Source organism: Narcine bancroftii, chromosome 2 (genome assembly GCF_036971445.1).
Source record: "Narcine bancroftii isolate sNarBan1 chromosome 2, sNarBan1.hap1, whole genome shotgun sequence".
Taxonomy (NCBI): domain Eukaryota; kingdom Metazoa; phylum Chordata; class Chondrichthyes; order Torpediniformes; family Narcinidae; genus Narcine; species Narcine bancroftii.
Window position 1 is genome coordinate 12672557 of NC_091470.1, and position 13609 is coordinate 12686165.

A 13609-nucleotide genomic window follows, 5' to 3' on the forward strand; every position below is an offset into this window, starting at 1 on the left:
CAAAGAAAGCCACGTAATGTACAGTTCAATCTTATTTATTGGTTTATTCCTCACCCATCCAAAACCCACTTAAAGAAAAAGAAAAGATCTCAGCTTTATTACTCAACCTGTTATTATGCTGTAATATTCCATGGTTTTATTGGAGCGTATAACATTGAGGGGGGATCTGATAGAGGTCTATAAAATTATGAGGGGAGTAGATAGAGAAGATGTGAATAGGCTCTTCCCCTTGAGGATAGGAGAGATTGGAATGAGGGGTCATAAGTTAAGGTTTAGGGGGCAAAATTTCGAAGTAATGCAAGAGGAAGCTTCTTCACTCAGAGAGTGGTGGCTGAGTGGAATGACCTGGTAGAGGTGGTTGCAGCAGGGTCCGTTTTGTCATTTAAGAGGAGGTTGGATTGAGTGCATGGATGGGAGGGGGTTGGAGGGTTATGGGCAGGGAGCAGGTAGGTGGGACGAGTGGAGTTTCACTTAAATCGGTGCGGACTAGAAGGGCCGATATGGCCTCTTTCCGTACTGTGATTGTCATATGTATGTATATGTATATAGCTGTAAAATTCTTAAAACATTGAATGAGATAATTAGACACAGTTTGAGAATATGGGCACGATTTAGAATGTTTTGTGAATTTCAGAGTTTTTCTTTTGCCAGTCCTATTAAATCCAATCACCTTTTTCAACCTTTTTTGCAAGACTCTGCCTTTAATGGCCGGCACAGATTGGGGATTAAATGCTTTAAAGACCTTTTTACTGACAATAATTTTGCTGACAACATCTTTTGAACAACTGGTGGTAAAATTGAACTTACCTAAAATTCATTCTTTTAGATATTTACAAATTAGATATTTTGTTCAATCTCAGATTTCTGATTTTCCTGTAATCCCTGAGGTGAATATTCTTGATACATTCATTGAACTACAACCTCCTTAAAAAGGCTTAATATCTCTTATTTATGGCAAGGTGGTTCATGTAAGACAAGCCTCATTAGTTAAAATCAAGATCGCCTGGGAACAGGATTTGAACCTTTCGTTCTCCAATGAGGTTTGGGATTCTATTTTTAATTTGATTAACATGACTTCCTTTTGTGCATGGCATTGTTTGCTGCAATTTAAAGAGGTTCACAGAGCACACATGTCTAAAGTTAAACTGTCCAGTTTATGTGACAAATGTAAAATAGGTGATGTCTCTTTATTTCATATGTTCTGAACCTGCCCTAGCTTAGAAAAATTTTGGAAGATGTTTTTCAAACCTCATCGGTGATTCTAAATTTAAAATTGGAAACTTGCCCTTTAATTGATCTTTTTGGATTTATCTCAAGAGGATGATGGCTCCAGATTTCTTAATTATGATCATATTTGTAATCTTTTTTTTGTTCAATTGTTTATACTTTAAATACCAATAAAAATATTTTAAAAAACATTGAATGAGTAGGTAACATCTGTGAATAGTTGATCAAAGATTTTCTTCCAGAAATAAAAAAACGTGATCATTTGGATCACTGGGTTTTCTTCCAGGGCAGGTATGACCCGTGTAAGAAGGACAGATTACACTTGTGACAGGGCTATAAAGAGAGCTTTTGCCATTTTGGCCTTCATATATCAAAGTATTGAGTACAGGAGCTGGAATGTTATCGTGAGTTTGTATAAAACATTTGTGAAGCCAAATTTGGAGTAGTGTATGCCGTTCTGGACACTGTCTACAGGAAGGATATCAGTAAGATTGAAAGAGTGCAGAGAAGGTTTACTAGGATATTGCTGAGTCTTCAGGAGTTGAGTTATAGGGAAAGATTGAACAGGTTAGGACTTTATTCCTTAGAGCGTAGAAGATGAGGGGAGATTTGATAGAAGTTTACAAAATTATAGGCAGAATAAATGCAAATAGTCTCTTTCCACTTAGATTAGGAGATATAAATATGAAAGGACATGGCTTTGGGGTGAAAGGGGAAAGGTTTGGGGGAACATTAGGGGAAACTTCTTCCCTCAGGGTATAAGCAAGGGGTGGGGGCGGCGATTCTGATTGGGAGGAGTGTTCTAGTGAGAATGCAGAATATGACAATAGATAAAACAGGTAGATTTGTAATGGTGCACTGTCAAAAATATTCAGAGTCCTGGAACCTGGTGAATCTATATGCCTCCAATATAAATGATTAAAAATTTATGCAGGACATTTTCCTGAGATTGGCAAAAGAAAAAGAGAATATTCTAAATGGAGGAGAATTTAAATATTGTCTGGATCCTGTTTTGGACAAGTCAATGAAAAGAATAGTGAAAACAAAGGTGGCAGTATGAGAGAGTTGAACTTGATAGACATGTGGAGATGGAAGCATCTGATGGAGAGGGATTATTCCTTCTACTCAAGGCAGCATGACTCCTACTCCAGAATAGATTTTTTTCCTGGCTTCAGCGCATATAGAGGGTAGGATCATGGAGTACATGGTGAGACTGCTTTCAGATCATTCTCCTTTTGTAGTCATGATAGAGATGCTGGACAAAGAAGAAATGGAATACAGATGGCATCTTAATGCATTGCTGTTAATGAAACTGGAATTTTGTAGTTTGAGCTTTTGTAACAAGAGCTGTTTTGTGAAGCTAACTGCACCTCCACTCCATATAAATTTCTTTTAGGGGACACACTGAAAGCGTATTTGACGAGTCAAATAATTGGATACTAAAACAATAAAGAAAGAATACGAGAGGGAGGTGGCCAAATTGGAACAAGAAATCGCTCGTTTAGAAAAGGACTTTTAAAAGTTGGGCTCGGAAGACCAATGTAGGATCTTAGCAAATAAGAAGATAAAATATAACACTCTACAAACATATAGTTTTTAAAAGGCCATATTATGCTCTAAACATAAATATTATGAATTGGGGGAGAGAGCCCATAAGGCCCTGGCATGGCAGTTGAGAGCAGAACAAGCCACAAGAATGATCAATGCAATACAAATGGGGGATGGCAGGATCTCTTATAAACCAAAGAAAATTAATGATGCCTTCCATGAATTTTATGAAGGTTTATACAAATCAGAATTGGAAGGAAAATCGAACAAAATTGGTGAGTTTCTGTCCAAGATAGAGTTGCCAAACTTTGATCTGGAAGGACAAGAAGGTCTAGATTGCCCTTTTATGGAGGGAAAAATAGTGAGTACATTGAATTTATTGCAAGCTAACAAGTCTCTGGAAGAGGATGGGTTTCCACCTGAGTTCTACAAGGAATTCAAAGATCTGTTGATACCTCTTTACATGGAGGTGATGGATCAGGCAATGGACACCCATAGACTCCCAGAATCTTTTTCGACAGTAATAATTATGACGATTTTGAAAAAAGATAAAGACCCTTTAAAGCCGTCCTCTTACAGACCTATTTCGCAATTAAATATGGATTATAAGATAATAGCTAGAGCCCTGGAAAACAGATTGGAGAAGCATTTGCCAGAACTAATCAACAAAGATCAAAAGGACTTTATACAAAAATGGCACATGGCTGACAACGTGGGCAATACATTTGGCGCAAGTCAGAAATGAAGGGGGTCTTGCCGTGGCTCTTGATGCAGAAAAGGCATTTCACAGATTAGAGTGGGACATTTTATTCAAAGTCCTGGAGAAAATAGGGCTAAGCCCAACTTTCATTTATTGGATAAGGGCACTGTATCACCCGCACAAGGAGAAAGTTCTGACTTATGGGCAAATTTCTTCAGCCTTCCCACTGACAAGGTCAAGCAGACAGGGATGCCCGCTATCTCCAGCTCTGTTCGTACTGGCCATGGAACCGTTGGCTGAGACCATTCGTCAGGTTCCACACATCAAGGAGTTCCAAGTGGCCCAGGAAGAACATAAAATCAGTTTATTTGCTGATGATGAACTGATATATTTGACGGACCCAATAAACTCGTTCCCCAAGCTGTGTTCTACTCTGGAAGACTATGGGGAGGTTTCCAGCTACAGGATTAATTGGAAGAAAAGTGAGATTATGCCACTTACAGGAGGGGATTATAGTCAATGTTGGAAAAATAGTTACCTAAAGTGGCCACAAAATGGGATCAAGTACCTGGGAATCACAACCTAAACAATTTGTACAAATTAAATTATACCCTCTTGCTGGAAAAACTCGAGAACATAAACAGATGGATGTCCCTGCCCAATTGAGGTACATCTCCTCACTCTTTTGTGGGGGAGGGGGGGGGGTGAATGGCAGTGAGAGGCACCATCCTGGGTATAAATTGGTAGGCGAAAGGGTGGCAGAGGACTTTATTTATAAATGGGATACCAAATTGCTATCTGGAAAAACAGACAGCCCCATACTAAAGAAGATTATTTGCATTTGGAATGACATTAATCGGTTCTTAGGAATAAAATTGGGGCTGTTGTAGCAGCTGTGTAGCGGGCCGAGCGGGTGGATAGAGTAGCATCGCAAACCGTTGCCGGTGTGGCTCACCAGCGAATGCGTAGAGCCACAGGCCAGCCCGCTGTGCACTCACCTGGGCAAATGATCGCGTACACGTGGTGCTGCATGGTGAGTAGTGGCATGTTGGGGTGTTATGCCTCTTTCTAGAGGACGTGGGGCTCCCACCATGTTTACTTTAATCATGCCAGCCCCCAGATTGGCAGCAAACCCATAGTGACATCACCCACCATCCCATGGAGCCTGGGCTGAGAGGGATATAAAAGAAAGATGGCAAACTCAAATAAACAGTCTTTGGCTGAGTACCCTTATATATGTGTGTTGATTTAGAAGCTCTACTGGAGTAGTCGCTACACTGTCTCCAGAAAACCCTCTTGACTCCAAACTGGTTAATATTTTTGACAGTGGGTAACAAGATCCTAGACACCTGGGGATGAGTGGTCTCCGAGCCGGGGGACGGGTGGTTTCTGAGGCGGGGGACGCGTGGTCTCTGAGCTGGGGGATGGGTGGTCTCTGAGTCTGGGGATGGGTAGACCCCGAGCCTGGGGACGGGTGGTCTCCGAGACGGGGGACGGGTGGTCTCCGAGACGGGGGACGGGTGGTCTCCGAGACTGGGGACGGGTGGTCTCCGAGACTGGGGACGGGTGGTCTCCGAGACTGGGGACGGGTGGTCCCTGAGCCTGAATGGTGCAGAAATGATTCCCAGAGATGTTCACCTGGTGCAGGAATGGCATCAGGTGCATAGAGGTCTGTTATGAGCAGGAACATTTAATAGCATTTGAGCAGCTTATGCAGAAATACAATTTGTCAAATAGGACATTCCATTGCTACCTTCAGATAAGATCTTTTCTGCAGAACAAATTAGGTCCAACTATGGCCCAACCAAATTGCAGTGGCATAGAGACCATGATTCAAAGGGGAATCACACGGAAATTTATTTCAGCAATGTATTTCCTGCTCCAAGCAGGAGGACCTAAGCGAGGTCTCCGTAAATCGAGACTGAGGTGGGAGTCGGATCTAGGAATAATGATTGATGAATGGTGGTGGTCCCTATGTTGGACCAGCATGACTGTGGTAATCAATGCGAGGTACAGGCTGGTGGTCCCTATATCAGACCAGCAAGACTGCGGTAATCAACGCGAGGTACAGGCTGGTGCAATATAATTTTTTGCACCAACTGTACTTGACACCGCAAAAGATCAACAGGTCAAAACCTGAACTGTTGAATCATTGCTTTAGATGTGGCATTGAGACAGGAACCTTTGTGCACGTGACCTGGACATGTACTAAGGTGAGGTTCTTCTGGATAGAACTAGGCAAAGTCCTCGGGAAAATTATAGGTAAAGAATTCCCACAGGATCCTGCGTTGTTCCTGCTGAATATAATGGACATAAGATTTAAACTCAAGCTGTCCAAGTTCCAAATTCGATTGGTAATGACTGCTTTGGCAGTGGCCAGGAGGCGCATAGCAGTTACCTGGAAATCCGACTCTTGCCTGAGTATTGTGTAATGGGGCAGGGAGATGCAAGCCTGTATTCCCCTGGAGAAAGTTACCTATAACCTGAGGGGAAGATACGGCACCTTCCAAAAAATTTGGCAGCCATATCTGAGACATAAAGGGGCACAGCTGTGAAAAAGACAACTTTGGCTTGGGGCCTGGCACGCTCCAATTCCTCCCCAATCTCTGGGGGCTGGGAAACTAGAGGTCCACCTCAGTCCAGCCAAGAAAAGTCAGGAAAACAAAGTAAAATCGGCTTAATCTTTGGCCGCGGGGCCAAGCCAGACCCATAACTCCCAGATATGATTTACTCCCGTTTTTAAACGTTTTGTCTTAAGTTTTTTTTTCTTCTTTGGTTGTCTGAGTCTCAAGTGTTTGAGATCAAGGGAATGGGGAGGGTGTGAGGAAGAAAGGGGAAGATGTGTTAGGCTTGGATTCGACACAGACGCGATTAGAATAAGTTGTAATTGACACAACTGTTGGTGACATGTGTAAACTGTTGAGTTCAATTTTGAAAATTATAAATAAAATATTCAAAAAAAAAAGTGGTGTGACATGTGCTGTCTTCCAATCTTCCGGGACCGGCCAGAATCCAGAAAATTTTGGTAAATGATGACCAAAACGTCGACTATAACTCCTGCCATTTCCCTCAGTACCCAGGGATGCATCCCATCAGGACCAGATTTGCCGCTTTCAATCCCATTAATTTGCTCATCACTATCTCCTTTGTAACAATTATTTTATCGAGGCCCTCACCTCCCTTCACATCCCTATCATCACTCTTTGGCATGCTGGACATGTCTTCCAGCGTGAAGACTGACACAAAACATCTGTTCAATGCCACAGCCATTTCCTCATTACTCAATATCAATCTCCCTTTCTCATCTTCCAAGGGACCTGTGTTGACTCTTCCATTTTATATATTTATAAAAAATTCTATGTTTTTATATTTTGTGCTAATTTACCTTCATAATCCTCTTCCCTTTCCTTATTTCCCATTTAGTTGGTCATTGTTGCCTTTTAAAGTTTTCCTAATACTCTTGGCTACTTTGTACACGAGCTTTTAATTTTATACTTTCCTTTATTTCCTTAACAAAGGAAAGTTAACAAAGGCTGGCTCTTCCCTCTCTGTCTGCCCCTTTTTTTTTAAAAAACTGGAATATACTTTTGTTGAGCACTTTCAAAAATCTCTTTGCAAGTCTTCCACTGTTCTGCCAACTAGCCAGTGTTCTCAGTCCACGCTGACCAATTCCTCCCTCAGCCTGTTGTAGTCTCCTCTGTTCAAGCATAGTACCCTGGTTTTAGATCTAACTATTGCACCCTCCATCTGGATGAGAAATTCTATCCCACTATCATCGCTTTTTCCAAGAGGGTCCCTAACTACTAGACTGATCATTTTACCTATCTCATTCTCCCTTGTTAGTCCCTTAACATGCTGCTCAAGAATGCTATCATGGATGGATTCTATGAAGTCATCCTCCTGACTCCCTCGACCAAGTTGATTTTCCCAATCTAAGTGGAAGTTAAAGTCCCCCATGACAACTGCCGTTCCGTTTTTAAATTCCTCAACTATCTCTTGGTTAATTGGCTGTGCCACTGTGCTGTTGTTATTTGGTGGGCAATAGACAACTCCCACCAGTGATTTTTTTCCCCTTTACTATTCTTAATCTCGACCCAGATGGACTCAACATTCTGCTCCTTAGATCTTATATCGTCTCTCATTATTGCCCTGATCTCATCCTTGATTAAGAGCACCACCCCAACCATCCTGTCTATCTTTCCGTGCTACCTGATACTCTTGAATATTTAATTCCCAATCATGCCCACCTTGCAACCATGTTTCTGTGGCCACTAAATCATATGCCTGGGTACTGATTTGCGCCTCAAGTTCACTAACCTTGTTTCTAATACTACACCATTCAGATAAAGGGCTCTTATGCTTATTGCCCTTTTAGAATTGAGTGACCTCTGCATCCTTTGCTTTGACTTTTCTGTCCTCTAATTTTCTTTTTTTTTCTAACTCTGGCTTTGGTCTCTGTTCCACCTTCCTCATTCTTTCTTTGTAGGTTCTCACTCCCCTGCCCCATTAGTTTAAACCTTCCCCAACAGCATGACCAAACAATCTCCCTTGGACATTGATCCCAGCCCTGCCCTACATTACCATCCAAACCATGAATATAGATCACAAACAACAGTGAACTCAGCACGATCCCTGCACCACTGGTCACGTTTCCAATCACAAAAGCAACCCTCCATATAGATACAGAAAAGGACAGGCCCTTCGGCCCACAATGTTGAGTTGACCTGTGTAAATCCACACCACAACAACCTAAACCTTCCCTTAACTCACACCTATAATCTTCTATTTTTCTTGCATCCGCGTGCCTAAGAGCTTTTTTAATGTCCCTATTGTATTAGCCTCCACCACCAGCCCGGCAATGCGTTTCAGGTATTCACCACTCTGTGTAAAAACACCCCTGTCAGCTCCCCAATACTGTCCTCCACTCATTTTAAACAGATGTACTCTAGTATTTGGTATCATCAGCCCAGGAAATAAGTGCTGGCTGTAAACTCTATCAAAGCCCCTCCACTAACTACTACCTTCAGGGCATCACAGTTGGCATAGAGGTTAGCGCAATGCCTTTACACTACCAGCAATCAGGACTTTTTACCCCCTCCATAAATCTTCGTCCGCGAAGCCAAGCCAAAGAAAGAAGAATCAGGACTGGACTGGGGTTCGAATCCTGTGCTGTGTGTAAGGAGTTTGTATGTTTTTCCCGTGTCTGCATGAGTTTTTTCTGGGGGCTCCAGTTTCCTCCCGCCGTTTAAAAACATATCAGGGGTGTGGGTTAATGGGATGTAAATTGGGCAGCATGGACTCATGGGCCAAAATAGCCTGTTACCGTGCTGCATGGACAATGAAGAAAGTTATTTGAGATTGTAACAGAAAACCAGGAAAGTGGTCTATAATTCTGCCAACAGAATATTTCTCTCTATCTGAAATGCTTGGGGCCAGACATTGTTCAGTTTTTAGGTTTTTCCGGTAATCAAAACAAAACCAAAAACAGCACAGTAGCATCAGCCATTGCCGGTCCCCGACACCTCCCCACCACTGGCGTCAATCTCCAACAAGGAATGGCAGACAGAATTATAGGCCAGTGAGTCTTACGTCAGTGGTGGGCGCACTATTGGAGAGAATTCTTAAGGACAGGAGTTACGAGTATTTAGAGAAGTACAGTCTGCTCAGGGATAGTCAGCATGGCTTTGTGAGGGGAAGGTAGTGCCCTTTGAGCCTAATTGAGTTTTTTGAAATTGATGAAGGTAAAGCAGTAGATGTGGTGTATACTGATTTTAGTGAGGCATTTGACAAGGTCCCCCTGCGAGATTCATTCAGAAAGTCATCAGGCATTAGATCCATGGAACCTTGGCTGTGCGGATAAAGAATGGCCTTGCCTGTAGAAAGCAGAGGGTAGTAGAGAATGGGAACCATTCTGTCCAGTGATCAGTGACTAGTGGAATTCCGCAGAGATCTGCCCTTTGTGATTTTTATAAATGAATTGGACAAAGAAATAGAGAATGGGTCAGTAAGTTTGCAGATGATACGAAGGTTGGAGGTGTTGTGGATTGGGTTAAAGATTGTCAAAGGACACAACAGGATATAGACAGGATGCAGAGTTGGGCAGAAAAAGATCAATCTGGGTAACTGTGAGGTGATGGATTTTGGTTGGTCAAAGGCAGAGTATGTGGTTAATGGCAAGAATCTGAACAGAGTGGAAGAACAGAGAGACCTTGGGGTCTAAATCTATAGATCTCTCAAGGATGGTGCACAGATTAGTAGGGTAGTTTAGAAGGCTTATGGTATGTGGGGATTGAGTTCAAGAACATTGAGGTAATGTTGCAACTGTATAAAACTCTGGTTAGACTAGGAGTTTTGAAGAGGGTTTGAAGATTTACAAGGATGTTGGCTGGATTGAAGAATGTGTCTCTTGGGGCAAGGTTAACCAAGCAAGGGCTTCTCTAGTTGGAACGAAGAGGATGAGAGGTGAGAGAAGTCTACAAGATATTAAGAAGCAGCAAGAACCCTTTCTCATGATGAGAGAAGTCACCTGTTTAAGGTGAAGTGAAGAAGGTTTCGTGGAGAGGTCAGGGGTATGTTTTATTTTCCACAGAGTGGTGAGTTCCTGGGATGCATCGCCAGGGGTGGTAATGGAGGCTGGTACAATAGAGACATTTAAAAGACTTAGTCTGGCACAAGATGCAAGAAAAAAAGGTTATGAATGTGAGGTAGGAAAAGTTTAGATCATTGAGTAGGTTTATATAGATTAGTACTGAAGGGCCTGGACAGTGCTGTAATGTTCTATGTTAGCTTGGCAATTGGAGGCAGAGGACGAATTTTATGATTGCAGAGTGTTATATACAGGTACACTATCCTTTATCTGGACATCTAAAATTCGGAAAGCTCCAAAATCCAAAAAGTGGGGAGAGAGACGGCAGCGTGACCTGGGGTAGGGGCAAGGGGGAGAGACCGGCAGCACGACTCGGGCGGGCAGGCAAGGGGGGGGAGACCGGAAGTGTGACTCGGGCGGACGGACGAGGGAGGGAGACCGGGAGCGTGAGTCGGGTGGGCGAGAACGGCAGCGTGAGTCAGGCGAGCAAGTAGGGGAGAACAGCAGCACGAGTCGGGGCGGGGGGGGGGGGGGGTTCAAAAGACCAGCAGCGCGAGTCGGGGGGGCGAGACCAGCAGCATGACTCTCAGCAGCACTGGTAAAATCAGCTCTCTCTCATGAGGAAACCAGATCTTTCTTCAGTACAGCCAAATGGATTCCTTAGGGTGCTTGTAATCAGAAGTTGAGCTCAGCACTTTCAACACCAATCTCTGGGGATTCAGTGTGAGGCGCTCACCTCAGTATACAAACTGCACTGACCTGTGGTGTGGTCAGGTCTCTTGACAATCCAAAGATTGTTATCATCCTTGTGCAAGTAGGCGGTAACCTGAAAAATAATGAGCATAAGAGTGACAGAACTCTTCGCAGCATCATGTTCCACACAAGATCTCAGTACATCCAACTGACCTGCTGCTGTCGAGCTCCGACTCCTTCTGGATACAGATGCCAGTGAGAATGGAGATATCCACCTGCAGTTTGCACATTCTTAACTGTGATCATTGATCCATAAGCAATGTCTGCAGCAAGGATACAAGGGAGAGCTGCCATGAGAAACGTACATCTCCAAACATCAGGGCAACAAAACACTTGTAAAACCGACCAGAAACAGCTGAGTGAATCAGAATTCACAAGCCAGTCTCATAATCTGCAAGGAAATAAATGAGTAGTTCCACTATCCACCCCTTGCAATCTCACTTTAGCCCTACCCTGGCAACAAAATCAATTCGCACTGAAAGAGAAACATAGAAGATAGGAGCAGGAGTAGGTCATTCGACCCTTCGAGCCTGCTCCGCCATTCAACGAGATCATGGCTGATCTTAAAGTTCAGTACCCCATCCCTGCCTTCTCTCCGTAACCTTTAATACCCTTGTACTGAAGAAATAGATCTAATTCCCTCTTAAATAGATTTAATGAACCTGCCTCTATTGCCCTCTGTGGCAATGAATTCCACAGATTCACCACCCTCTGGGTATAGAATGAAGTACCTCTTTAATCAGAATGGCAGAAATGCAAAACGCACTGCCCAGGAGATTGGGATCAATGAGGATCAATTGAAAATTGACTGATATCAATGCAGTTCTGTCATGTTAGCACATCAAAGGATTATGCTCTAAAGTCAATCAATGGCCTCAGGATACCAATCAAACATTATTTAGAAATGGTATGGCATGATGCAGGTTGACACATTTTGCCATGTGGGGACAGGTGTTCTTTTCTCTTCTTTGGCTTGGCTTCGAGGACAAAGATTTATGGAGGGGTAAATGTCCACATCAGCTGCAGGATCGTTTGTGGCTGACAAGTCCGATGCGGGACAGGCAGACACGGTTGCAGCGGTTGCAGGGGAAAATTGAATGATGAGGGGCTTTTGATCAACTGGTAAACTCGTTTGAAAACAAATGGTGTAATCTACTACAGCACAAGGTTGGGGAAGAAAAACAAAATCAAAGCGAAAACATGACAACAGGAACTAGAGAATAATTTGAAGATATGATGGCTAATAAAAGCACAAAAATATGTGCTGTGTCTGTGAGCAATGAGGCCAGTAATCCAGAAGACATAGGAGAGCAGCAGAATTAGGCCATTAGGCCCATGTTAAGACTGCATACTTTTTTTTTGGTTTTCGTGCAGTTGGATAACCATGTTGAGGAACTTTGGGGGGCATCCGATGCGCTCTAGTATTTGCCAAATCCCCCCAAAGTTCCTCAACATGGTTATCCAACTGGACGAAAACCAACAAGGTCGGGTCAGATACAGCAATGAGCTCTCTGAACCCTTCTCCATTAACAATGGCGTGAAGCAAGGCTGCGTTCTCGCACCAACCCTCTTTTCAAGCTTCTTCAGCATGATGCTGAACCAAGCCATGAAAGACCTCAACAATGAAGACGCTGTTTACATCCAGTACCGCACGGATGGCAGTCTCTTCAATCTGAGGCGCCTGCAAGCTCACACCAAGACACAAGAGCAACTTGTCCGTGAACTACTCTTTGCAGACGATGCCGCTTTAGTTGCCCATTCAGAGCCAGCTCTTCAGCGCTTGACGTCCTGTTTTGCGGAAACTGCCAAAATGTTTGGCCTTGAAGTCAGCCTGAAGAAAACTGAGGTCCTCCATCAGCTAGCTCCCCACCATGACTACCAGCCCCCCCCACATCTCCATCGGGCACACAAAACTCAAAACGGTCAACCAGTTTACCTATCTCGGCTGCATCATTTCATCAGATGCAAGGATCGACAACGAGATAGACAACAGACTTGCCAAGACAAATAGCGCCTTTGGAAGACTACACAAAAGAGTCTGGAAAAACAACCAACTGAAAAACCTCACAAAGATAAGCGTATACAGAGCCGTTGTCATATCCACACTCCTGTTCGGCTCCAAATCATGGGTCCTCTACCGGCATCACCTACGGCTCCTAGAACGCTTCCACCAGCGTTGTCTCCGCTCCATCCTCAACATTCATTGGAGCGACTTCATCCCTAACGTTGAAGTACTCGAGATGGCAGAGGCCGACAGCATCGAATCCATGCTGCTGAAGATCCAACTGCGCTGGGTAGGTCACGTCTCCAGAATGGAGGACCATCGCCTTCCCAAGATCGTGTTATATGGCGAGCTCTCCACTGGCCACCGTGACAGAGGTGCACCAAAGAAGAGGTACAAGGACTGCCTAAAGAAATCTCTTGGTGCCTGCCACATTGACCACCGCCAGTGGGCTGATATCGCCTCAAACCCTGCATCTTGGCGCCTCACAAGTTCGGCGGGCAGCAACCTCCTTTGAAGAAGACCGCAGAGCCCACCTCACTGACAAAAGACAACCCCAACCAACCAATTTTCCCCTGCAACCGTGTCTGCCTGTCCCGCATCGGACTTGTCAGCCACAAACGAGCCTGCAGCTGACGTGGACATTTACCCCCTCCATAAATCTTCGTCCGCGAAGCCAAGCCAAAGAAGAAAGAAGAAGACTGCATACAAAGATAGGAATCAAAAGGTTGTGTGTGGTGGAAATAATGTTCTGAAATGTGTCTATTTCAATGCAAGGAGTATTGAAGGAAAG

At 43.8% G+C, this 13609-nt stretch overlaps 1 protein-coding gene across 5 annotated transcripts in view; it reads right to left on the bottom strand.

Annotated features, from left to right (window-relative positions):
* The window catches only part of pomt2 (protein-O-mannosyltransferase 2), a 220156-nt gene that overhangs the window by 95365 nt on the left and 111182 nt on the right, over nucleotides 1-13609 (bottom strand). For all 5 annotated transcript variants that reach the window (XM_069915874.1, XM_069915873.1, XM_069915876.1 and 2 more), the window contains exons 9-10: nucleotides 10968-11077; nucleotides 10821-10887 (exon numbers count right to left, since the gene is read on the bottom strand). In XM_069915874.1, coding sequence (XP_069771975.1) covers nucleotides 10821-10887; nucleotides 10968-11077 — 177 coding nt within the window. The remainder of the gene's footprint in view (nucleotides 1-10820; nucleotides 10888-10967; nucleotides 11078-13609) is intronic.